Raw genomic sequence first — 26,203 nt, 5'->3', positions numbered from 1 at the left:
GTGAGTTAGCTTGTATGTTCCCAATTGAATGGTTTTGATATGAGACGCCTAAAGCATTTTTCAAACGCGAATCAAAAATTAGTTCAAAGCAGATCAGCGACCATGGTAAATGATGAAATCATCTGCACTCAGGAAATATTTCTTAAAAGTTTAAAATGGTTTGATGATCACAACTGTATACCTGGACAGCTCGCAGAAGGATGGCGTTGTAGTCAGTGGCCATTGAGGGACTGATGGTAGCGTTAAGGTTGATCACTGGGATTACCGACTGAGAATGCCAATTTCGGGGACTGGCTGAGGAGGCTGGGTGTCGATGACAGCTATGGATGACAACCTGGAGGATGGAGACATAGGGCTGCTGGCGAGACACGAAGAACGAGACATCTAACCATGTCTTTGTCTGATGAAGACCCGTTGTCGTACGGTAATGACATCTGAATGAAGAAAGGTTTCGTTTACACGTGGAGAGACAAAGATGAAAACATCTTCAACATCGTAGTCACCATCATAGGTGTTACTTCATATGGTATATACACAATGCAAAGGCGGGAAGATATTACTATCAAGTTTAGAAACACATGGCGTTCAACTTACTGGTCACTCCTCCTCCCAACGCCACCTGGACGACACCGGCTGGCTTCCGTATTCGGCCCCTTGTCTACAAGGAAACAATACTTAGACATTATCTCCAGTCCATGGGTCAGGGTAACCTTTACCCGTTAGATCTACTTAACATATTGGTGTTCTCCCTACTGCACGTGAGCATTGTTTCATTAGGGGTGTCAGACTGAGGATAAATGAACGCCTTGTATTTGTTGATCTGCGTCTCCAGGAAACTGAAGACTACTTACACAAGGAACATTTTGACGCTTAACTGAGAACAGTTAAGGCCTAACCGCGACAATGGGAAGATTGTTTAATCAACAGATTTGAAGATTATTGGTAATTAGGAGTGAATAGTCTTGTGCTGCAGTCAACAAGGTCTATTTTACTTGATAAGATGAGCAACGACCTGCACCCTCGTGGTACACTAACAACATGGCCGTATTGGCTCTTACAACCAGCATGATCAGTTTGGGAACGTTAAAAACCAGCAATCATTCTCAAAAGTCAGGTAAGATGTCTCACCGAAGTCCTCTTCTCCTCATCGAAAACACGTAGCAGCTCCTCGTATGGGGTTTCTTGATTCTGTCTGTGCTGCTGCTGCTGCTGTCGGTGTTGCTGCAGCTGTTGCCTCTGGAGACGGGGCTGATGCTGCTGTTGGAGCTGTTGCTGACGGTGCTGCTGCCGCTGCTGTCGGTGCTGCCTCTGGAGACGGGGCTGATGCTGCTGTTGGAGCTGTTGCTGACGGTGCTGCTGCCGCTGCAGGCGGGGCTGCTGCTGTCGGGCTTGTTGCTGCTGCCTGGCATGCTGGTGCTGTCGGTGCTGCTGCAGATGAGGCTGCTGCTGCTGCTGTAGGGGTTGTTGCTGCTGTTGTTGTCGGCGCTGTTGTTGAAGCTGAAATCGTTGGCGCTGTTGGAGCTGTTGTTGTCTTTGCAGTTGTTGTTGCCTTACTTGCCTTTGCCTATGCCTAGCATCACGCCTCTGCCTCGCTTCATCAGCCGCCTGAGCCTGAATTAAAACAAGCATGAAAAGGATTCATGAAAGGTTGTTAAAGTTATGAAATGCAATAATGTGGAACTGCTTCAATGTACCAATGTGAAATGGGTTCAGAATTATTTGAGAAGAAAGCAATGTAGAGCAGAATATCAAGCAGTTCTTCTTGGTCAGTTAGAACAGTCATGAAATACTCCGGAGCGAAATAAAAACACATAAATCGTAAACAGCTGATAATATGCTTCATATATATTTGACAGTGCAGAAAACAATTTGCTTCTGGGAACCTAATCTGATGTTGAAGTAGAACTCGTATTAAAGAATAATAGTTGCGGATTGACGGACGAGACACTAAATCTGTGTCAAGCGAAACTAAAGACTTTCAGCTATTGAGGATGCATGCCTCTCGATGCGAGTGAAACAAACTCCAAGTGATGAACTCCAATAGCATACTCACTGCTGTAAGGGTCTGTGTCGCCACATTCATGGTCATCGGAGCTGCTATGGTTGTTGCTGTGGCCAATGGAACTGCTGCTGGTGCTGCTAATGGAGCTGCTGATAGAGCTGTCGATGGCGCTGCTAGTGGAGCGGCTGCCGGAGCTGCTGATGGTGCTGGTAATGGAGCTGCTGTCGGAGCTGCCAATGAAGCTGCAGATGGAGCTGCCAATGGAACTGATGATGGAGCTGATGATGCTGCTGTCGGAGCTGCTGATGGAGCTGCCAATGAAGCTGCCAATGGAGCTGCAGATGGAGCTGCCAATGAAGCTGCAGATGGAGCTGCCAATGAAGCTGCAGATGGAGCTGCCAATGAAGCTGCAGATGGAGCTGCAGATGGCGCTGCCAGTGAAGCTGCTGGTGGAGCTGCTGTCGGAGCTGCTGTTGGTGTTGTGTCACACTGCACAAACAAAACAAACGTAACAATTTGGGTGACTAACGTACGTTTCAATATAGAGGGCATTCACGCTCCCCCATTCACGCTCCCCCATTCAATCCTATGAAACATTTTGACGATTCAATACCAGACTTGTATTTTCAATGATCTTTACAACCATTATAAATTATACTAGATTTGCATTTTATATTACACAACCATCGCTGTACATATATATATATATATACATATATATAAATGTATATAAATATATATATATATATATATATATCAATGACATTGCAACTCTCTGATACTATAATTGTCTTATTTTCGGTGATATTACAACTTCTTTGAACCAATTTTATGTTTACCATATTTTCAATGACATTATAGCGGTTAGGGTATGAAAGAAGGTAAGACTTCCACCCGTATCCCCCCCCTAATTTATAACGATGAGGAAACATTTCTTGAGTGACATTTTTAGAAGTTGGATATATATATATATTCAGGTGATATGATTTGACTAGAAAAAAGTTTAAGAGGGGATACGGGCGGAAGTATTTCCCCCTGGGACGACGTAACTTGTAATAAAAAACGTACATTGTAATAAAAAATGACGTAAATTGTAATAATTTTGGTTGCGGTAAAATGTAATAAATATTTACGTAAATTGTAATAACAGTTTTAATCACTCGTAAATACGCGTGTGTTTGTTTTTCGCTGCATTTCATACATCATACAAGCTTGTTTGGGCAATAACTCGAGAAATAAATGATGGATTTTGTTCAAATTTGGTACCAAGGTATATTAGCGAGATTCACCGACACTAGTTAAATTGAGTGACCTTGAGATAATTTGCAAGGTCCCAGCAATAATCTGTGGGTTTTGCAGATATAAAGATTGTTAGCGCGATAACCCAAGAAAGAATTGACAAATCTTAGCTAAATGACGAAAATGATATTTGTCCTGATATATAATTGATATAAAATCTCTTACTGTCCTCTGTAGCATGTCTTTTCGCAAATATCTGTTGAGGTTTTGATATGTATACATATAAAGTGGGGGTGGGGGGTTTCTAACGGGTATATCTAACACACGTACATGCATGTAGAGCCAGCCTCACCTAGAATATGATACAAATGCAGCTGTTTTTATGTTATATTTTTCTACATATTATCAGTCAGCTTCAAGCAAATTGGTTTTGCTATGTTTCAGCCCCACGATCCCCATTTTGTGTGACTTTGTATCTTGGCCTGGTACTCCGCAAAAAACGTAAAATCTGCAATAAATTCCATCACAAACTTCAGGAAACCAAATATGCAAGAAACATTTTGTACGTTTGAGATTGCTAGAAGACCGCTAGAATCAAACTTAGATATTATATTTTAAAGGTCACAGCGAAGGTGTAACAGTTTTGCACATGCCGAGCTTGGTAGCCGCGAACTCAGGAAAGAATTAATACATTCTGATTCAATTTTATGTAAAGGCGTATTGGCGGGATTCCCCCTAAACCAATTGAAACAAAATACAAGTATGCAAGAAACATTTTGTATGTTGGTAAAGGTCCGCGTGAATCAAACTAAGATATTAAACTGCAAAAAAAAGCTATTTGAAACTAAAATCGCTTGTTCAAGTGACTCCCCCTTCATGTTTACCGAACGAGCTTGTTTTGGAGACGCTACCCAGTACCCACTCCCTTTCAGTTGACGTCATCATAAGAACATAACTTATCCTAATGTTTTCACTTATTCATACATGATGCCAAGGGTTCAAACTAAATACTGAATGGTCACAGGAGTGTCAGCTCTCAATATATTGTATATCTGGACACAGTGTTTTTGAAAAATTAAAAAAAGGGGGTCCTTAAAAACAGTCCCGTCTAAATATAAATCAAGCAATCCAAATCTTTGAATGTTGGTGGTGACGGGAAGTCATCCAATACTATGCTGAACATATTTTATATGGTATTATCCGAGGGCATACCATTATCCAAGAGGTAGCGCAATAGTGCAGTGGTAAGGCGTCTGCCTATCACGCTGAAGGCCCGGGTTCGAGGAGGCACCTTGGTTCGGGTCCTGAGACGGGTACATATACGTAGTATCCTTGGACAAGACACTTAGATCCACATTGTCTCAGTTCATCCAGCTGTAACATGGGTACCCGTGAAGATGTGCTATCAATGTGAGTGTTAAGTTCATTGCGCCTAACAGGCAGCATGGCTGTATGATCCCCAGGGAGTTGAAAAAGTATCGGAAATTACGATAGTGTCCTATGATCGGGGATAGTAATTGTACGTAGCGCCGTAAGCAGGCAATGTGCCTGGATATGAGCGTCATATAAGGGGACTATTTCTAGATACCAAATGGCAGATGTTTTCTATATTCTGCAGATTTGTAAGACATTATACCCCAATATGTTGTGATGACTTATGTCTCGTTAACCACATTACCCACATGGAATTTTGGATATGACTTTGCCAATGATTCCTTCAAAATAAAATGGAAGCTTTTCAAACATGTGACATCAAGAATATAGTTAGACTGACTACTTTTCAACGCCCCTCGTAACATACTTAAAAGAAAAGAGAACGTCTAAGGAAAAATGCATTTCGATCTCTGAATACTTCTTAGCTATTTGAATTATACAAAAAGCAAACGAATAAAGTAAATAATCTAAAAAGAATAGCGAAGGAAAACTTTATATCTAATTTTGATAACTATTTATCATCCCAGTCTGCTCAATCAGGTGGTTACTACTTCATCGGGACCCATTCCCCCCTCTTGTCACTGATGATTCTGGGATACCTTCAGTTTTTACAGATTTGGATAACGCTCAACATTAAATGAATATTTTAAATGTTTCAAATGTTAATGATGGCGGCAAGACTTTGCCACCTGTTAGCCATCGCTGTGTTAACAGTATAACAAATGTCATTGTAACCGAAAAGGAGGTATCTGAGATGATTAAGATCTTACCAGCAAACAAATCTAGTGGACCTGAGGACATTAACATCTATAGCTGAACCTCTTAATATATCACTGGGTGACTATTTCCTACAATGTAATGTCACTCCTATTTTGAAAGAAGGAGATACATCCCTCCCAACTAATTACAGACCTATTAGTTTATTATCTATCCTTGGGAAACTCTTTGAATGAACAATGGTAAAGCATGTACACGACCATTTCCATGAACATAACATTTTAAGTAAATTCCAGTCAGATTTTACTGCTAGTCGTTCTACTACATCTCAACATTTGTCGTAATATACGCTCAGTCCTAGATAATCACCACCTTTACTGTATGCCATTTTGTGATATTTCAAAAGCTTTTTACAGGGCTTGGCATAAAGGTTTATTGCACAAATTACAAAATTATGGTGTTCGTGGAAACGTACTTCGTTGGTTAACTAACTATCTGATAGACGACAGTGTGTCTCTGTTAATGGTACATTATCAAAAGAACTAAATATTACTGCAGTGGTTCCTCAAGAGTCTGTCCTTGTTCAATTTGTATTCCTTGTATATATCAATGATTTACCTGGAAATTTACAAAATATCACAATAATGTTGGCCGATGACACATCAATCGGTGTTGCGGGAAAATATGTAAAATCCATAGAAGCAACTCTCAACTATGATTTAGCCCAATTGAATAAATGGGCAGAAAGGTGGTTAGTTCAGTTTAACCCTAATAAGACTAAATTTATGCTTTTCAACCATGGACATTGGCCAAGTTCCAGACTTGATCTTCAGTAATGAACATTGGAGTGTGTACATCAACATAAACATCTTAGTGTTAACTTATCGGACAATGCAAAGTGGTCTCATTATGTAACTGCTGTACAAGAAAAGGCCACTAAAATAGTTTCCTCATTACGGGCGCTAAAGTACGTCCTACCTAGAAATATTCTATCAAGCATGTATGAAATGTATGCTAGACCTATCTTAGAATATGCTTCTGATGTCTGGGATAATAAATTATTATCCCGCAGATATTTGTGATACTTTAAATGGTTCAGCTTGAAGCAGCAAACATTGTAACCTGTCTGCCAATATTCGCTTCAAGAGCTAGTTTGTACAGTAAAAATGATTGGTTACCTTTATAAATTAGACTTACGCATAAGAAACTTTGAACATTTTACAATACTGTTAACATGCAAACTTCTGATTATCTTATAGACTTATTTCCACCATCTACTGAAACTATTTCTCAATACAATTTGCGCAACAAGTCTAATTTGGCTATTCCAAAGATTCAAACCACAGTTCTTCTTTTATATATGATTGTGCCTTTTATGGAATAATCATTCCTCCACAATACAATGTACCAATTCATTTCCATTATATAAAGTTACATTATCTGAAAAAAATTACGTTCAGACGTTCATGTAGTTCCTTAAATGCTGATCTTTTTCGTGTCAATTTATCTTAAAATAAAGCTTGCCATTGTGGTGCTCTTGTGGAAGATGCCAATCATTTGTTTCCAAAGTACATGCCAGCTGCCAGTTTAATTTGATACAAGGCTTTGAAATCCTAAAAGTTTGCTTAGATATAAACACCATTCTGTACAGCAGCCTTAGTCTCCCCCAACATATAAATGACAATATCTTTAGTCAAGTCCATAAATTCATTGTACGTAGTAAGCGTTTCAATTAATGTGTAATATGTCTTGCCTCTGTTCATTGTCCATTACATGTACATGTATTTTCAATGTTATTGTCGAAATAACGCGATAATCTACTTTCTAACAAAGGCAGGCTCCCCGCCAGCGTTGTATTTAGAAGGCGGCATATTAGAAGCATCGTGACGTCATAACATTGTTCATGATGTCATGTCACCATGACAAGGTGATATTTTACCCGGTGCATATCGTATGAAAACAAATTATCCCCGATATGTTTGCCCTCGTAGGTTTATAAGCATTATTATCATTCTTTGAGGTTAATGTCACCCGTTGATTTCTTTGTTGTATTTTGTGCGGTGAAACTAAATAAAATGATTTCTTTAATATACCCATAACAATTAAGGTGTTAACTTATATTGTATACCCAACAGAAAGAAGTTTGACTTTATTTTGATAACGAGCACAAATAATCGATTCCTTGAAGTAAATGATACAATTCAATACCATTTCTGCATTATATGAATGTATGATCGAAACATAAATCATAATAAATCTCATATGATCAAAACATAAAATTAACTTCAAATATGTCTTTGCGTCAATATTGAAAATAATTCGAAAATGAATAATAAACGTACATTTCAAAGCGCAAACAAACAATATCCGTTATTTTTGGATATGCTATGAAGAACTTCAAATTATAATAGAAATAACATTAAATTATTGAAAGCTATTGCTCGTAACATATGTCCTTGCGTCAACATCGAAAATAATTCCATAATGAAAAAAATTAACTTTAATATTCGAAACATACACAAATACTCTCTGGCTTTTTTAAGACGTGTCACGAATAATTTCACAGCTGGTAAAATTAGCATGAAATTATAGAAACCATTTGCTAAGAAAATTAGAAAATTAGTAATGCATTAGTTTTTGAGATATTGTAAGAATACTCGCTGTGACCTTGAAAATAACCCGAAGGTCACTGAATTCGACTGACGTTAGACGATACTCCCAACGCACCTTGGTACTACCTTTAAGCAAAACATATTAATTCTGTCTTGTGTTTTCGCACTAAAAAGTTAGACATGTGCAAAACAATTTTCACTGAACTCAAAATGAGCTCAAGATCCCCAATCAACTGGTGTTGGGGAAATCCCGCCAATACACCTTTACATAAATATTGGATCAGAATGTATTAATTCTTTCCTGAGTTCGCGGCTACCAAGCTTGGCATGTGTAAAACTGACACCTTCGCTGTGACCTTTAACATGACCTCAAGACCACTAAATTTAACTGATGTCGGTAAATCTCGTCAAAAAAACTTTGGTACCAAATTTGAACAAAATCCATTTCTTTGTCGAGTTCTCTCAGTAAACAGAAGGGGGAGTCACTTGAACAAGCGATTGTAGTTTCAAATTGCTTTATTGTGCTGTTTAATATCTAAGTTTGATTCTAGCGGACTTCTACCAATCAAAAACATACAAAAATGTTTCTTGCATATTCATTTTCCTGAAGTTTGTGATGCATTTTATTGCAGATTTGGAAAATTTAATATAAATTGTATATTTATATACTTATCCTAAGCCAAGATACAAAGTCACACAAAATGGGGATCGTGAGGCTGAAACATAGCAAAACCATTTGCTTGAGGCTGACTGATATGTAGAAAAATAAAACATAAAAACAGCTGCATTTGTATCATATTCTAGGTGAGGCTGGCTCTACATGCACGTACGTGTGTTAGATATACCCGTTAGAAACCCCCCACCCCCAATTTATATGTATACATATCAAAATCTCAACAGATATTTGCGAAAAGACATGCTACAGAGGACAGTTAGAGATTTTATATCGATTATATATCAGGACGAATATCATTTTCGTCATTTAGCTAAGATTTGTCAATTCTTTCTTTGGTTATCGCGCTAACAATCTTTATATCTGCAAAACCCTCAGATTTTTGCTGTGACCTTGCAAATTATCTCAAGGTCACTCAATTTAACTAGTGTCGGTGAATCTCGCCAATATACCTTGCTACCAAATTTGAACAAAATCCATCATTTATTTCTCGAGTTATCGCCCAAACAAGCTTGTATGATGTATGAAATGCAGCGAAAAACAAATTTACGAGTGATTAAAACTGTTATTACAATTTACGTAAATATTTATTACTAACATTATTACAATTTACGGAAATTTTTATTACAATTTACATATTACAATTTACGTCAATTTATATTACAATTTACGTTTTAATTACAATTTACGTCAAGTTTATTAGCAATACAATTTGCTGCAAGTATTACAATTTGCGTTTTTATTACAATTTACGTCGTAACACCCCTGAATATATATGCCTCATCTGATAAGGATGAGTTTTAACACGTTCTATAATTTTATCTATAATTACCCCGGGTTTGATTATCGACATGTTCAAAGCCTCCACGCAAGAAATCATGTCGTGTAACGTAAATTCTGTTAAACGCTGTGTCACGCCTAGATTCAGTAAAATCATTTGACTTACCATTCCCTTTAGACGCCTGATCTCATCTTTCAGCCTTCTGTTTTCCTCACGGAGTCTTCTCAGCTCGGCTGCATCGTTAGCCTGAGACGAAAGACATGTCAGACAGGTCAGATACATGCATGTCAATAACATGATACATCTTGATACACTTCTGTACCTCTGTGTACCACCTTACTGATCACCTGATAGACGGACCATATAGCTACAATGATATAGTGTATTAAAAACATCATACTTTGTTTTATTACGCATTACGTAACCGCTGTTTCGTATTTATTTAATTATTCTATGCCTCGAAATAATCCTAATAAATAGAATACATTTCAAGCGGGGATTAAGGGCGGAACTCTTACCATACATTGTTAACATTGCTTGGTTTCTTTTCACATCTTGGCATAGTTATAACAACGTAAAACCTTCCTGGAAAGTCTAGGCTTGCAAATACAATGTTAGGTTGTAAACTTCAACCGACAACAACACAGACAAAAGACATGGATGCAATCAGCATGCATGTCAAGTTGAACGTGATAGAGTAGATTTAGTGGTAGATTTAGTGGTATAAGGTAGTATCGGTACAAAGACTACACGAAAGTATTATGTTTACTCACGTCCAACTGAGCCGCCGCTCCGCCAGTTGCCCCACTCCCCTGTCTTGGCGTACAGTACGGTGTGGACGTCATTGGGGTGGAAAATGAAGTCGAGGGGGTGGAAGAAGGTCTCTGGTTGGCGACAGGGGTACCTCTTGTCACCTGGCTCGATGGTCCTGCTTGGGGTGCTTGGGGTGCTGACGGTCCGGCCTGTGGAGCTGGAGGGACGCCTGACACCAGGCCCAAACCTTGCAAAAGTCTGTTCATGTTGGCAGAGCGCGAGAATCGGAGAGAATAATACAGCGAGAATTGAAGCGATATGGACACAAGTGAACGATAAACGCGACGTAGCTGCCAAGGCAGCTTTGTTTTATACTCGGCCATTGGACTAATCAGGGCAACAAGCCCTGGGACAATGGGGGTGGTCAGTACCCAGCGGCTGAGAGTTGACGTTGTCTCGTGCGGCTCAAGAACACTGACATGTTCAGCCGCCTGAAACAATGGAACCCAGTCTGAAATATCGCCACGACTCCACTCTGTCGCAAAGGGTTATGTAACAACGCTATAGCTGGCGAACACACACAACTCGTTCAACAAGCAATATCCTGAATTGGGGACAACCCCTGATGTTTTTCCCCTGAAATCAACAGCAGCAGGTGACGTGGAAAGCGTAAACTACTTCTCATATAATCATCATTACGTCCTTTAAAACTACCAACATAGATCCAACATAGAATTTTAGCAATAGAAAATATGTCTGGACACTGTAACTAATATTCACACACGTACACAAAGAATGTATAATCAAAGGACATTAAGTATTGTATAGATTGTACACACACCATATAGAGACAGTCACAGAACGAATCACGGTATGAATTCAAGTATTATGATTCGTACATAATGACACCGACTGTGGTATTTTATTTATTACCCACGTCTTACCTGCATAAAATTGACAAAATTGCATGGTTTCAACCCGAAGACAGGAGGTTTCATAAATAGAATTTCGTTGAGGACTAACCTTTGCACTTGTTTTGACATGGAATGAGTAATGATACCACAGCCATTGATGCCATGATACTATCTGTAATACCCTTTATGAGACGCTGGAGTGTGTCTGTGGTTATTAACTGAGTGAGTGAGTGAGTTGGGTTTAAAGCCGCTTTGGGCAATATTCCAGCAATATCACGGCAGGGGAAACAAGAAATCTGTATCACATATTGTACCATGTGAGCAATCGAACCAGGCCGTGACGAGCGACAGCTTTAACCACTAGGCTACCCCGCTGCCCCGGAGTGTTGTTGAGGCCAGATGCTATTGCTTTGGCGTATTGACCGGTAGCAGCATTAACATCAGCAGAAGCACCAGCAACTGTTGGTAGCACAGGAATATTGTGTAAGTGTGTGAAATGTATCTGCATGTAATTGAGGCATATACAAGTGTTATCCACATGTAGTGAGTGAGTATGTGAACATGGTTTTACGCCATTCTTAGCAATATTTCAGCAATATCACAGAGGGGGACTCCAGAAATGGGGTTCACACATTGTCACATTGTGGGGAATCGAACCCGGTCTCCGGCGTGACGAGCGAACGCTTTAACCTCTAGGCTACTCCACCGCCCCTTATCCACATGTAAGTATTGTTCCGAAAACATATATACTAAACAAAGGTATTTAGGGATATATGTAAATTTTGAAAGTATGAATAATGATCTATTTATTCATTGACGCACTGATAAAATATCAATCATGAAAATATTGATTAAATTAATTAAAATTAATGCATTTTCACACATCGTTTTGACAAGGCGTGATTACTGTGCGGTATGACGGCCAACACTGCACCCGAAGCACTCTCAAAGGCACAATGCCATATATTTTGACGACATTTTGGCCTATATTATATATATTGGGGCATATGCACTCACTTTAGCTTCCTACCGATGCAATAAAATACTTATTATCCCTTACGACTTGCCTGAAATCAATAATTGAAACTTCGAGGCGAACAGCGTCCAAACTCTTGCCATATATGGAATGTAAACAATTGCCCCGTACATCGAAAACTGTCGCACGCGGTGTTGTCGGTGTTTACCGAACTGATTTCAATCACTAGTTGTGCATAGGATATTCGTAAAGAGCACTCCAAGGGACATAACTCTATAGGTTTCGCTTGATTTAATGTTCGGTCGGTAGAGGGCGTGAGAGTCGATTTAATGCAACATCGCATTAATTCATTCGAACTTTTTAATTTATTATTGTAATCTATAATCATACGTTGTTTGGTTTTTGAAAAATAAATTATATGGTAGCTTCCCTGAGGACTGATAGTTAGTATTGTGGTGTGAAAAATGTGGTGTGAAATAGTGCCTTTCAGGTTCCTCTTTTTACAGAACACACTGACGATTATCAAGTACCTCGGCAAAACCTGCTTGACACCTTTGTACTGGTCACCTCACAGGTAAATAAAAGGCACAAACTCCTCTCCACATCCTAAATCTCTGCCAAAGACAATTTACCATCCTACTATGAACATGCGTTCTGAATCACTATGAATAGGTGAGCCTAATCTGTTCCACGCTAGTCTCAGTTGTTATGAGACAATAGTCCGCTATTTTTGAACTGGGTGGGTCCCCTCTGTCACGGGACTGCGAGGTAGTTGAGGCCTCGGCTACACTTAAGCCCATTCTACATTTAAGGTCACAACATACGTATTGCCATTGGGAGCAGACGACAGTTTCCCATTTTGAAAGAACTAATGTTCAGATGGATCCGTATCTTTGCTGTTCTTGATTTCTAGTCGTTGTTTCCATGTAAAATCCTTGGTCGTTCCATAGCCGTTGGCTTTTTATATATATATATTCCTCCAAGAAAAGAACATGGAGTCAACCAGTTCTAAAGTTAGAGATATCGAAGTGGTCTAATAGGACTAAGACAGAAATATTACGATTCAATACCATTCATGGAAAGCTTGTACTCGGGAAACTTTGGAACTTGTGTAACTGGTTTAACGTAAGCAAAAGGTTGATCTATGCTGTTGTCAAGTTAGGCATTTTACGGATAACATCGGGTTTGTTTCTGCTCTGTGGCGATGAGAGTAATGACATTGTGCATCATCAGCCGCTTGTCTGTGATCTAAGTTACAGCAGGAGAGAAATACACTGTATGAGAAACTATGTGATGATCTGACACTCCATCAATATTTGCTTCTGGGAGATTGTGTGAATGATGAACGAACTAAGGATGTGACACTACTCGTAGAATGCATGGACAACACGGACCACGTTCATAAACATCGTCTCCAGTGAAATCAGTTCCTGGGACCTACAGTCCATACTGTACCTGTAGAATATACATTCAGTGTGTCAATAATGTCCCGTGGGACTCTGGGGTGGCTGTATGTCGCCCAGCAAATCTATTGATCTACCATGTCTCTCATTTTCTTTCAGTAGCCACTAAATTGATATAATGTTAAAATATATTAGTCTTTGTAATAATTGTACTCTCCGTAACTAGTGGAATTCATTCATTCAATATTATTAAATGTTATAATAAACACCCTAAATATAATCACCCACTCACTCACTTACTAAAAATAAACTCATGTACATACTGTTATAGACATATAACGCTGTGCGTGCAAGTGCACACTTTGTTAAGACACCCCGTGCACCAAAGTATTAAACGCCTGTCTTGAACAATCCCCAGAACAAGTTATTGTCTATGACACTCTATGTATGTGTTCGTCAACTGGTTCGTAACGAAGGTTTTATCACGAGCTAACACAAGCAGTAACTATGTGCCAGCAGCACCCAAACGGTATGGCTAATGTCTTGTCCTTTCTAACCGATATTTATAGTATTTAATAAAACTGATCTCGTCACTATGTGACTGAAATATTGTAACGTAAAATGGTAACTCAGTCACAATAATTAATTATCAGATATTCAAAGGGTGAATGGAAAACCTAAATCTACGTCGATATCGGTGTTCACAAATCAAAATAGGGCAAAGGGACTAAAGCTACCAAACATACAAATTCACTAAAGTTTATCTTGAAACGTCAGCTCAGCAGCTGTGGCGAGTCTGATGTCGCCGTATATGCTAGGTTGTCACGCCTGGATGACAGATGTCTGGTGTTTGAGGTCGGTGGAAGATGTACCCAGACAGAACCCTGGGGAAGGTGACAAGCCGGGATATCAAGAACATCTATGAACACTTTGACATTGAATATTTAACTTGGGTCCACACATAGAACTGTTGACAGTTACGCCAAATGCGGTTATCCGGTTTCATCATTGTAATTGGAACAAGGGCTATATTTCGCTATTTCTGATATAAGATTGAATTGTGTGAAACTGTTATTGTGTTTAGTAGAATCTCTTTTTATCTAATTGCTCAACAGTAGAACATATGGCAGGGACCTAGCACTCATGAAGAGTGAGTGAGTGAGTTTGGGTTTACACCGCATTCAGTAATATTCCATATATGGCGGCGGTCTGTAAATAAGTCGAATCTGGACCAGACAATCCAGTGGTCAACAGCATGAGCATCTACGCAATTGGGATACAATGACATGTGTCAACCAAGTCAGCAAGTCTGACCACCCGACCCTGTTAGTCGGAAGAACCAAATTCAAAAGGCACAGCATCTCGGAATTAAATCTGTTTACCTTCGTGATGTGACGCATGCGAGGTGAAATCTATAGTGAGGATGATCTAGTATCTAGAAATACCCAGAACATCTTCAAGCGTAAGACAGACGCTTGCCTTTTCACTTCCATTGAACAGTTTGTTTAAAAAAAAATGGTGGTTATCTATATCAGCTTCTCGCATATTATACAAATGGAAACTTTTGAATTTGGAGATAAGTTCAAATTCATAAATAATTTTGTTGGTGTTCCACACAGATCTTGCACCTTGGTCATCTAGTGTCCAAGTGACATTGTGGGCTGCAAGTTTCCCAACAGTAAAATGTTAGGCAGTAGGGGCACTTGACCGGCCCACATGAGGTGATGACAGCATGGCATGGAGATAGGACAGGGCTTAACAGGAGGGCCAATAAATATGCCTTTCACTTATAGCGTTATCTGATGGTTGTATGATGTGACTTCTAATTGGTAATGACCCCAGCACGTGTAGCCCTTAATGCAGATGTTCTTAGTCTCTGAATCTCTGGTCTCCCTAGGGCTCCTTTTCAATATAAATGGGCTTGTTTGTTACTATCCAAATTATATATATTCAGAGACTAAGCCTTAGTCTAGGGTGGCTGTATCTCGCCCAGGAAATCTATTGATCTACCATTTCTCTCATTTTCTTTCAGTAGCCACTAAATTGATATAATGTTAAAATATATTAGTCTTTGTAATAATTGTACTCTCCGTAACTAGTGGAATTCATTCATTCAATATTATTAAATGTTATAATAAACACCCTAAATATAATCACCCACTCACTCACTTACTAAAAATAAACTCATGTACATACTGTTATAGACATATAACGCTGTGCGTGTAAGTGCACACTTTGTTAAGACACCCCGTGCACCAAAGTATTAAACGCCTGTCTTGAACAATCCCCAGAACAAGTTATTGTCTATGACACTCTATGTATGTGTTCGTCAACTGGTTCGTAACGAAGGTTTTATCACGAGCTAACACAAGCAGATAACTATGTGCCAGCAGCACCCAAACGGTATGGCTAATGTCTTGTCCTTTCTAACCGATATTTATAGTATTTAATAAAACTGATCTCGTCACTATGTGACTGAAATATTGTAACGTAAAATGGTAACTCAGTCACAATAATTAATTATCAGATATTCAAAGGAAGCGAATGGAAAACCTAAATCTACGTCGATATCGGTGTTCACAAATCAAAATAGGGCAAAGGGACTAAAGCTACCAAACATACAAATTCACTAAAGTTTATCTTGAAACGTCAGCTCAGCAGCTGTGGCGAGTCTGATGTCGCCGTATATGCTAGGTTGTCACGCCTGGATGACAGATGTCTGGTGTCGCCTTGTTGGTCGGTGGAAGATGTACCCAGACAGAACCCTGGGGAAGGTGACAAGCCGGGATATCAAGAACATCTATGAACACTTTGACATTGAATATTTAGAATCAATCGACATAGAACTGTTGACAGTTACGCCATCTTTTATTATCCGGTTTCATCAAAGTAGTTGGAATAATGCTATATTGTCGCTATCAAAGAAAACACTCCATACTGAATTACTTCTCAACTGTTATTGTCATAGTAGAATTTACTTTCTAGAGCCCCATTCTCTTCCCACAGAGGTTACTCCTGTCACATCTTCCTACGTAGGAATATATGACAGGAGTGTGGAAAGAACTAGAGGTGTGGACAGCGGATGAGTGATAGATATGGGGACAGCGACAGCTGCTGTTTAGGTGGTACACACACCTGTTCACGGCAGACCAGGTATTCCAATACGTTCATAAACTGAATCATTCGTGGAAGCATGTGAGTATCTTTCTATTTCTTCAAATACACATAACGTGGACTCAGCTGTACCGGTGGTCTAAAGGACCTGTGGAGGAATATTTTAATTGGATTCATCAATCACAAACATGATGTTCGATGAAATTCCCCATTTGTTAGGTTACCTTATTTTTCAGGTGAACAGTTTACCAGGCGTTATATTTGTTCTTGACGAGGGACACAGGTGAGACATTCATCTCGTCGCTCAGCTGGTCTCATCATTAAGTGATAGTGATTCATAAACACATGCTCATGATACAGTCAGACTCGTCCAGCCGACTCTGTTTTTAGAAGGTTTTCAGTTTTGCAATAACATATTTGTAATATAAAAAACGATCATCGAACCCCTCTGTGGCAGTTGCGGTGGCTCAGCGGGTTTGGCGGCTGACTATGTAAGCTGGCGTTTAGGTGCCTGACTCTGAGGGTGCGAGTTCGAATCCGGGATGGGAAAAAAAAGTACTAGAATTTGTACTTTACTAAGAAAGTGTTATCCCAAATATAACATATGTTACATTTCAGGTGTGTTTCGACCGGACATTGAGACCGGTTATTCCTTGGCCTGGGTGTTTCATGAAGTTTCAAAAAAGGCGATCACTGTTTTAACGTTCAGCAAAGTTTAAGTAAAATTTTGATAATTCGAAGAAATAGAAATATTATGTGCACAGACATGAGACGACACATGATAACAGTTGGACTAAAACGTCTGAAGGTGGTGTTGATCGGGTCTGTGTTGGTTCTGCTCCTTGTTCTTGGGTACGTCACAGTGACGGGCGTGGTTAACCCCTCCCAGCTGACGCAGTGGCAAGGCAAACATATACAAAGGAAAGGGTTACTGGTGCTGGCGGACCAGAACGCAGCAGCTCAACGTCGGCTTCACAATCAACTACCCACTCCTCAATATCTCAGACGAGTCCAAATGTATCAGGACATTCAGAAATATTTGGAAAATGCCCGTTACAACAGGACCGTGTGGAAGGAACTTGATCTCAGGGTAAGAGGCAGCTGTGTAGTCGTTGTTTTAGTGGTAGTAGTTGTTGTACTAGTAGTAGTGATGTGAGGTGAAAGGGGGTTTAACGTCGTACCTGAGAATATTTCACTCATATGACGACGTGCATGCGTGTGTATGTGTGGCTGCTTGTACTAGCCCAGACTTAAGCTGGTTTTATAGTGCTAGTTCACTGAGAACACCATGCAGCGGTTAAGCATGAAAACCCCACTCAGACTCATTATACTGACTCCGAGCCGACCAGTATTCATTAATGCCGAGCGCCAAGCCGGGACCAAAAAGTCCAAAAACGAAGCGACTCTCCATTATCACGGCATTATCACAGTCAAACATTTACTTACCAAAAGTAACGAATCTTAATAGTTGAAATACTAACAATTTCTTTAAGATTAGTCATGTAACAGTTGAAACTTCTATACATTTGGATGCAAGGTAACAATAAAGTAAAAAACAACTTTTAACCAAGATTCAGGGACAACTAGGCAAATAAATCGACCGAGATAACGAAATATGACGATTGTACAGTTACAGTCACTCTTCGTACATCTACCTCTAGAAGATACGGGGCGGTGGGGTAGCCTAGTGGTTAAAGCGTTGGCTCGTCACGCCGAAGACCCAGGTTCGAATCCCCACATGGGTACAATGTGTGAAGCCTATTTCTAGTGTCCCCCGCCGTGATGTTGCTGGAATATTGCTAAAAGCGGCGTAAAACCAAACTCAGTCACTCAGTCAGTCTAGAAGATACAATGTATTCTCAGGTGCTACTGACACGACATATCATTTAATGTTCATTCTGGCATTGATCAATACTGACATGCTGGAGGTGGTGTTTAGACAATTACTAAAGACCCTTTCTTTGTAACTGGCTCCCAGGAAGTGTAGTTTCAAACTATCCCTTTCTGGTTCTTTCTCACTTATAACAGTTGTAGTGGTAGAATCTTTCAATCTTTGCTAAAGACGACCATGATAGTAGTATATCTTCACCATGTGAACTGACTTCCACTATAATCTACACCTTGAATAATCTGTGAAGCATTTCTTCAAGCCAACCTACAAACCTGTTCAAGAATTCAAGAACCCATGCTGGTGGGAGGAGCAAGTTCCTGAAAACACTTGTTATTTGGCTGAGAAATCATTAAAGAAGTCACTCAGATGGATGGAGTCGGGAGGGGGGAAGACCCTGCGCTGCCTCCCCTACTTCTTCATCATAGGACAGGCCAAATGTGGCACCACGACACTTTTCAGTAGAATAGTACAACACCCTGACGTCGCACCCCATGCCATGAAAGAGACTCATTGGATATGTCATGGTCGACTAAGTAGGTTTAAAATTGTTTTAATAATGATAGTGCACATCTATAATGAGCTAGTTTCCACGCTTGCAGCATGCTCAAGGCGCAACAGTTAAAAAGTACATAGGAAGGGATGATGAGAAAGTTATTATGATTCGTAGAACTGGCGGAAAAGGTTTTGAGGCTCACTTTGAATGACTCAAACGTTGGAGAAAGATTAAGGTCTTGGGGAAGAAAGTTCCATATGTAGGGGGTATAATGTTCAAAAGATCTCTGGCCGTATTGTTGCACTGTCAGTAGGTTCTGGTGTTGAGATCTTAGTAACCATGCAGGGACATATTCTGATATCAGCTCTGATATGTATGAAGGAGATTGCTCGTGCAGAGATTTATATGTCAGACAGAGAATTCTGAACGGGATCCTTGCTCTTATTGGAAGCCAGTGGAGATTTCTAAGAACTGGGGTGATGTGGGATTTCTTGGAGGTGAGGGTCACGATTCGCGCTGTCGTATACTGCACCTTTGAAGTTTGTCAAGGAGTCCTACATAGAGGCTGTTACAGTAGGCAAATCTATTCATTATCAGGCATTTAGCTGGACAGATTCTTGAGAGGCATTTAGAAGTTGGTGAATATATAAGACGAGTATGTGGATGACAACTTCTTGTTTATTGTATAACACAATGTTTCTGGGCTACTTTCTGCCCCTTCTTTATGTCAATCACCTGCAAGAGGGCAAGAAGTAGCCCAGAAACGTTGTGTTATACAATAAACAAGAACTTGTCATCCATATACTCGTCTTATATCTAGCTAGACAATTAGCAGCTTATGTTTTATATCATGTGGAATGCAATAGTTGCATGCATTAAGCAAAGGCAAGGGTCAAATAAGCCTTCTCTTAATAACCTAGATACTTAAAATGTACATTTGGTCTTGGATCGGCTTTGAAAAGCATGTCCTATTGGCATGAGCACAGAACGACAATCACAAATTGAGTGCAGTCAGGCTATATGTTGCTGCTGAGTATAAGTAAAAAGTGTATGAATACTAAGTACAATGTGTGAGTGAGCGATGAAGCTATGAAAAGTAGTACATGTGTACGATTGTCAGCTTGCCATTGGAGGATAACTAGAATGATGCAGGTTTGAGACTTTAAAATGCTTTGACTGAAAACCATCCACACTGGCATAGTGCTGACAAACCTCCAAATCGTTACCAAATCGTTCAAACTATGAAAAGGGAGACAATTCTGCACAACATATTCCGGCGCCTTAGATGACTGTTTTCCCTAATTATGACTACGTAAATGTAGATCAGCACCATGGTGATATGGATAATATGTCTACACTGAACAATTTTTAATTGTGCAGACAACAAACTACCAGAGTAGTTTGAGTACAAAGCAATAGCGTTTCCGATTTTGGGTTACACCATTTTCGTTTTCTTTCCAAGTGTTGTACATAGTGACATTTTGTGAAAGAAATTAACGAGACCTTTCAACATACCTTGAGTACAGATTGAAATGAAATCGTTATATCATGGAATTCTCTGTCCCTTTTTGACATAAAGGATGCCTGCGAAATGTCCCATTTGCACCCCAAGTACCAAATGTTATATTCCCCATTGTTCTTATATGCCCGGGTTTGCGGCCAGGGACACAGTTCCTCAGACATTGCCGGGTGAAATGTTTCCAAGCCCGTCATGTGCTTTTGCAATGTCGACAAGTCCCCGGTTGCGTCCGTTATACTCAAATTCCAAAGCTAGGGAAGTGTTCACCTAAGGAAACTCGATAACGTATGGTACAAGCCCAAATGGGAATTGGTTCAAAATATAAGTTTCCATAAAATATGGTAGCAACTCTCACATGATATCCATCAAACATTTAATCTCAAATAGCAACACCGATTATAAGATATCTTCAAACATTTCATGTCACCTCGGAACACAGATTTCTTGATATGCTTCAAAAATATATCTCACGTACCGACCTTAGGGACCGTTCATTATTTATGGGTGGGGGTGGGTGGGGGGATGATGATGATTTTTATGGAGAAGCATATACAATGTGTATGACCCCTTCCCCTTTAAAACTATGTACACAGTAAGTGACCCCCCTACCTCCACACAACAAAATGGGTGACCCCCCCTTAAAATCACAACACCACCCCTCTAGCCATAAATTGTGAACTGTCCCTTAATGACATAACATGCATAAAATTATGATCACACGTCATAACATCGATTACATTTTATATCCTTCAAGAAATTATGGGGTTTCGTTTCAGAACCTTCCTGTTCATCGATCGAGACTTACCTCAATCTGCTGCAGACAAGCTCTGCATATATTCAGAGCAGACAAAGACAAGGTGAAGTCAGTCAATATGTGATAGGTAATAGCATTTATTAATATGTAATTTAGGTAAAATAATATTTGAGGCTAGTAGTACTATACTTCGGAACGTGGACATTAATTGCGATTGATTGCTTTTTGACTCTCCACAGGTGATGCCACGCCAACCCATTTCTCCACGCACGGCTTTTGGGACATGTTGCCTGGCAACGAAGGATGCGCGGAACCATGTGTGACAGATGCTGACGTCATTCACCATCTGAACCCTCGTGCTAAACTCCTGCTGATCCTCCGGAACCCAACGACCAGGTAACGTGTAACAGTCCATCTCGGAGTACATTTATCGGAGTGAGAGCAGGAATTTGATTTAGCTCAGCTGTAACAGTATTTCAGTTAGGTTACAATCTGTCAACGTGGTGTGGGAGGGAAACCGATATAAAGCAATCCTTTGACGTGCGGCACTCTAGTAAATCCCCCAACACCTACCGACAAACCAATATAATCTGGCTAGGTGGAATGCGAACCCACGACCATCCGATTCCAGGCGGAGAACTGAGGTGAGGTGAAATTGGGTTTTACGTCGTGCTTGAGAATATTTCGCTCATATGACGACGGCGGAGAACTGAAGAACTTGACAAGGTTGAATCATACTGAGAGTGGAGCTGTGATTAAGGACCTGCATTAGAAGGGCATGTATCCAAACCAAAACTTTCAAAGGCAAGCTGGGGGTGATTGGCTTTTTAACCGAACTGTGAAATGGCCTAATGAATTTAAACGAGGCAAGGACCACATGTAGATGGTCCCTTGCATTATGCTATGACGCATGATGTGTTTATACCTCACTCTAGCGTTTAACATTCCCACCTGCCCGGCCGTCCGGAACGGTCTATTTTCATCTCGGACGGTCAAATTTCAAAAGTAGCCTGTCCGGTGGTCTGGTAGATGTTTTTACCCCTAACAGTAAATATTTCATAATATCAGACAGGTTCTCTGGTCGTCAGTTTGAGGCGTTTAAGGTATTATGATAATTATGTTAAACTATTTACGATTGGACAGTTCATTTTACAATAACCAATCACAACACATGTACTTCCAGTTTACCTAAAATCGGTGCATTGCCTGTTAGTGCTATGTTGTTCATTGCGATGCTTGCAAACAGTAAAGTATTCAGAAACCTGATTTTTGTTTTCATTGTTGAAAACAGGGCAGGTAAGTTTGTATCCGGACTGGTAATTTGTTAAAGTTATCAGTCCGGCTGTCTGGCTTGGAATTTTGGGAGTTTTAAACACTGCTCACTCTATTTACTATCATTCCAGATGGTCACAAATATGGTGTTCTAACGGTATATTGCGCATTTCAGTTCCAAATAGGTCGAAATCAGGAACTTGTTTATGCCATAATTTTCTTCTCCACACAATGAATTTCTGTGACAATTAATTTCAACGCGAAATGTTGTATTTTCAGGCTCTACTCCCAATATTTTTACAAAAGCTACATATATGAAAGGAAGGTGTCCAAACAGGATTTCCACGACTTGGTTGTCACGGAGATTGCGAAATTCCAAAACTGTCTGACATCACAGTCTCTCCGAAGTTGCTGCCACAACTATTCATCATCACATTATCTCACAGCATTCGTATGTATCCTTGTCTATATATCATTCTCTCACAACGGTGATATGTACATGTATGCTACATTCTCTCACAGAGGATATGCGTTCCCCTCTTAATATATACTGAACATCATTGAAAACGCACCACCTGTAAATTTTGAAAAATGGTAATAGGATTGTTTTGAGAGTGAAAATGAACGTTGGAAATGTTGTTAATAACACAAAAGACAGTAAATAATGCTGTAAAGAACGGATTTCCCGAACACATCATGGAACACATCACATGACAACAACAAAATTCATGCACAACACACACGAAAAGCACAAATTGCATGCATAAAATATGCTGATTAGGGGTATAAATGACCGTCGGCAAAAAACCGTTCTCATTTTAGCTGTACCTCCGCAGGTAAAGTTTATTTTGCAATGCCAAGATTGTCACCAGAGGAACGAGAACGGGCGTTGGGCATGTTGCAGGTTGGCACATCAAGCAGGATTATTGCCAGACGATTTGGTTGCCATCATTCCACCATCATAAGACTTGCCAACAGGTACTAACAAACAGGAAGCACCAGGGACCGCCAACGTCCTGGCCAGGCACGTGTTACCACCCCTCGCAAAGATCGAGACATTGTTCGGCGCCATATTCGGGATCGTACAGAAGAATCACCATTTTGCCGGCTGGCAGAACCGCCAACGCTGTCCAAGGCCGACGTGGTTTGATCAGATGCTTCCACCGTCCGACCCCGTCTGACTCCCCGTGCAGCAGGATTACGGTGTCGACGCCCTTATGTTGGACCCATCCTGACTGATCGATATCGCCGTGAACGCCGACGATGGGCTGAACAGCATCGTTTGTGGTTGTTACGACATTGGCATGGTGTTGTGTTCTCCGACGAGTCACGTTTTCACTTGCGAAATGCTGACGGGCGTCTACTGGTATGGCGTCGACGGGGAGAACGTTTCCATCAGGACTGTGTTGTGCAAACAGATCGGTGGGGTTGAGTCAGCATTGTGGTGTGGGGAGAGATCAGTTATCATCACAAAACCGCTCTGGTAGTTTGTCGTGGCAGAGTGAATGCCCTTTACTACAGTGACACCATTCTTCAGAACAACGTCGTTCCCTTCTTTAACCAACATCAAGATCTGCACACATTCCAGCAGGACAATGCTCGAGCGCACACTGCACGTGTTGCAACACAGTTTCTGGCAAATAACAACATTCCTCTACTTCCATGGCCTTACATTGTCACCAGATTTGAACAGTCGTGGGATTACATCGGTCAACGCCTCTCACGTCGCCCACAGATCAACAACCTTGGGGAACTTGAGAATGCCTTGCAACAAGAGTGGAATGCATTGCCTCAAAACATTATTCAGAGACTTATCAGTTTAATGAGGAGACGTTGCACAGCTTGTGGTGCTGCTAACGGTGGTCATACACGTTACTGACTTTCCAATTTGACTCCATCTTTATTTCATGGTCAGCTGAATTAAAACGTCACTGTTTTGCTGGATTGGTTCTTGTTTCTTTTCTTTACCAATCATTGGACTACAAAAGTATGTAAAATTTACACCGATTGCTCATTTATGCTCTTGGAAATCCAAACTAATACAGGTGGTGCGTTTTCAATGATGTTCAGTATATTTTCCGAGAGTGGTAAAACGTTTCCCTGTGTTATCCCATCCCTCACAGAAGTGGAACATGCTCATCCACAAGTACCCGTTATAGTCACTCACGTGGAGTGAGTGGGTGAGTGAGTGAGTGAGTATGGTTTAACAGGCTACCCACCGTCTCATACTCCCGGAAGTAGTAGGTGTGGCTGTTATATTCTCTACCAGAGGTGATAGTGTTAGTCTTTGATATAAGCACGTATGTCAGAGGCTGAAGGTATCTCATCACATACCTGCAGCACTTTCGCCTTTAGGGCAGGTATTATGCTGACAAAGGCTCATTATCTGAGAATCGAACCCATGATCAGCTGATCCCTACCAGATAAATTCTGCGGGGGTAATCGCTGCACCTCGGAAGGGCTACCTTTATTACCTACTGTATTCATGTATGTTTTATCATTTTGTTTTGAAAGGTGGATCTGCGTGGATCTATATACCAAGTGTTTTTGGCCGACTGGATGGCAAACTTTCCTAAAGACCAAATACATGTCCTGAAGTTTGAAGATTTTGTGGAAAATGAAAAAGCACATCTTACGGGCATTTTCAAATTCCTCAATTTGAGTGAGTGTACCGTTTCAGTTGCAGATGTTTCCATGATGTATTTTTGTACACAGTCAACTCAACAGTACAACATCTAAATGAAAACACATATTATTGATAACCATAAACGGTTCATGTCTTCATTATATGAATTTTATTACAAATCATATTATTGAATTGATTTTGACCTTACAGGTAATCTGTCAGACGAAGAGCTGGAATACATAACGAATATGAAGGCATTGAACCAAAGGGACTACGGAGTTGATGTCGGGGACATGATGAACTCAACACGCGCTCTTCTGGACACATTTTACAAACCATATAATGAGAAACTTGCATTATTTATGGAAAACGAAAAATGGAATTGGTAAAAGTTAATCAATCCACAAAGAAGAAGAAGAAGAAGAAGAAGAAGAAGATGATGATGATGATGATGATGATGATGATGATGTACAATAGAAGGTTCTACACATTTCTAGAAAATAAACCATTATGCTATATTTGTATGTTACTAATACGAAAGGATACTCATTGTCCATATCCGAAAAATTACATGTCATGCATACACTACTCATACATATATACTATGAATATATTCAATTTCTATATTATATTCGTACATTAAATGTATGAGCAAGTTCTGTAAGTTTGGTGGCGATGTGTAAGAACCAGAGTTCATCATTACGTTCACAGATCTAAACATCCATAACTCATGATTACGTTCACAGACATTCGTGTACTGTGGCTCAAGCGTACATAAAATAACATAATGTTTGATACTTACATAAGATTTATTGAAGGTCCGTCCATCAAACACTACGCCGAATGTACAGCCCAGGAAAGCTATTTAGAACTTCAACTTGAACGTTTGAGAAAAATTTATTTCGAATATCTGCCTAAATAGATTCCTTGACGAGCACATTATGGAAACAAATTAATGGGAAAATAGGTAACATGTTGTTAGTCATATTTATCTCAATTTATTACTTTCCTTTAGCGAATGTGATCTGGC

At 40.0% G+C, this 26,203-nt stretch overlaps 1 protein-coding gene across 1 annotated transcript; it reads left to right on the top strand.

Moving 5' to 3' along the window:
* The first annotated feature begins 17,384 nt into the window (after positions 1 to 17,384).
* Positions 17,385 to 21,675, top strand: LOC124286456 (carbohydrate sulfotransferase 15-like). Its single transcript, XM_046722833.1, has 3 exons — positions 17,385 to 17,708; positions 18,757 to 19,042; positions 21,515 to 21,675. Exons 1-3 carry the CDS (start codon positions 17,385 to 17,387, stop codon positions 21,673 to 21,675), a joined length of 771 nt encoding a protein of 256 aa, XP_046578789.1.
* The last annotated feature ends 4,528 nt before the right edge of the window (positions 21,676 to 26,203 follow it).

This window comes from Haliotis rubra, unplaced genomic scaffold (genome assembly GCF_003918875.1).
Source record: "Haliotis rubra isolate DU_JTF1 unplaced genomic scaffold, ASM391887v1 Scf383, whole genome shotgun sequence".
NCBI classification, from domain to species: domain Eukaryota; kingdom Metazoa; phylum Mollusca; class Gastropoda; order Lepetellida; family Haliotidae; genus Haliotis; species Haliotis rubra.
Note: the sequence above shows the minus strand (reverse complement) of the source record. Positions and strands in the feature narration are given on the sequence as shown.

Excerpts from the sequence above, each read along its gene's own strand:
- LOC124286456 (XM_046722833.1), top strand. The coding sequence starts at position 17,385 with ATGAGACGACACATGATAACAGTTGGACTAAAACGTCTGAAGGTGGTG. Across the intron at positions 17,709-18,756 it reads GGAAGGAACTTGATCTCAGG|CATTTCTTCAAGCCAACCTA; the intron begins GTAAGAGGCAGC and ends TAATCTGTGAAG. Across the intron at positions 19,043-21,514 it reads GATATGTCATGGTCGACTAA|GTGATGCCACGCCAACCCAT; the intron begins GTAGGTTTAAAA and ends GACTCTCCACAG.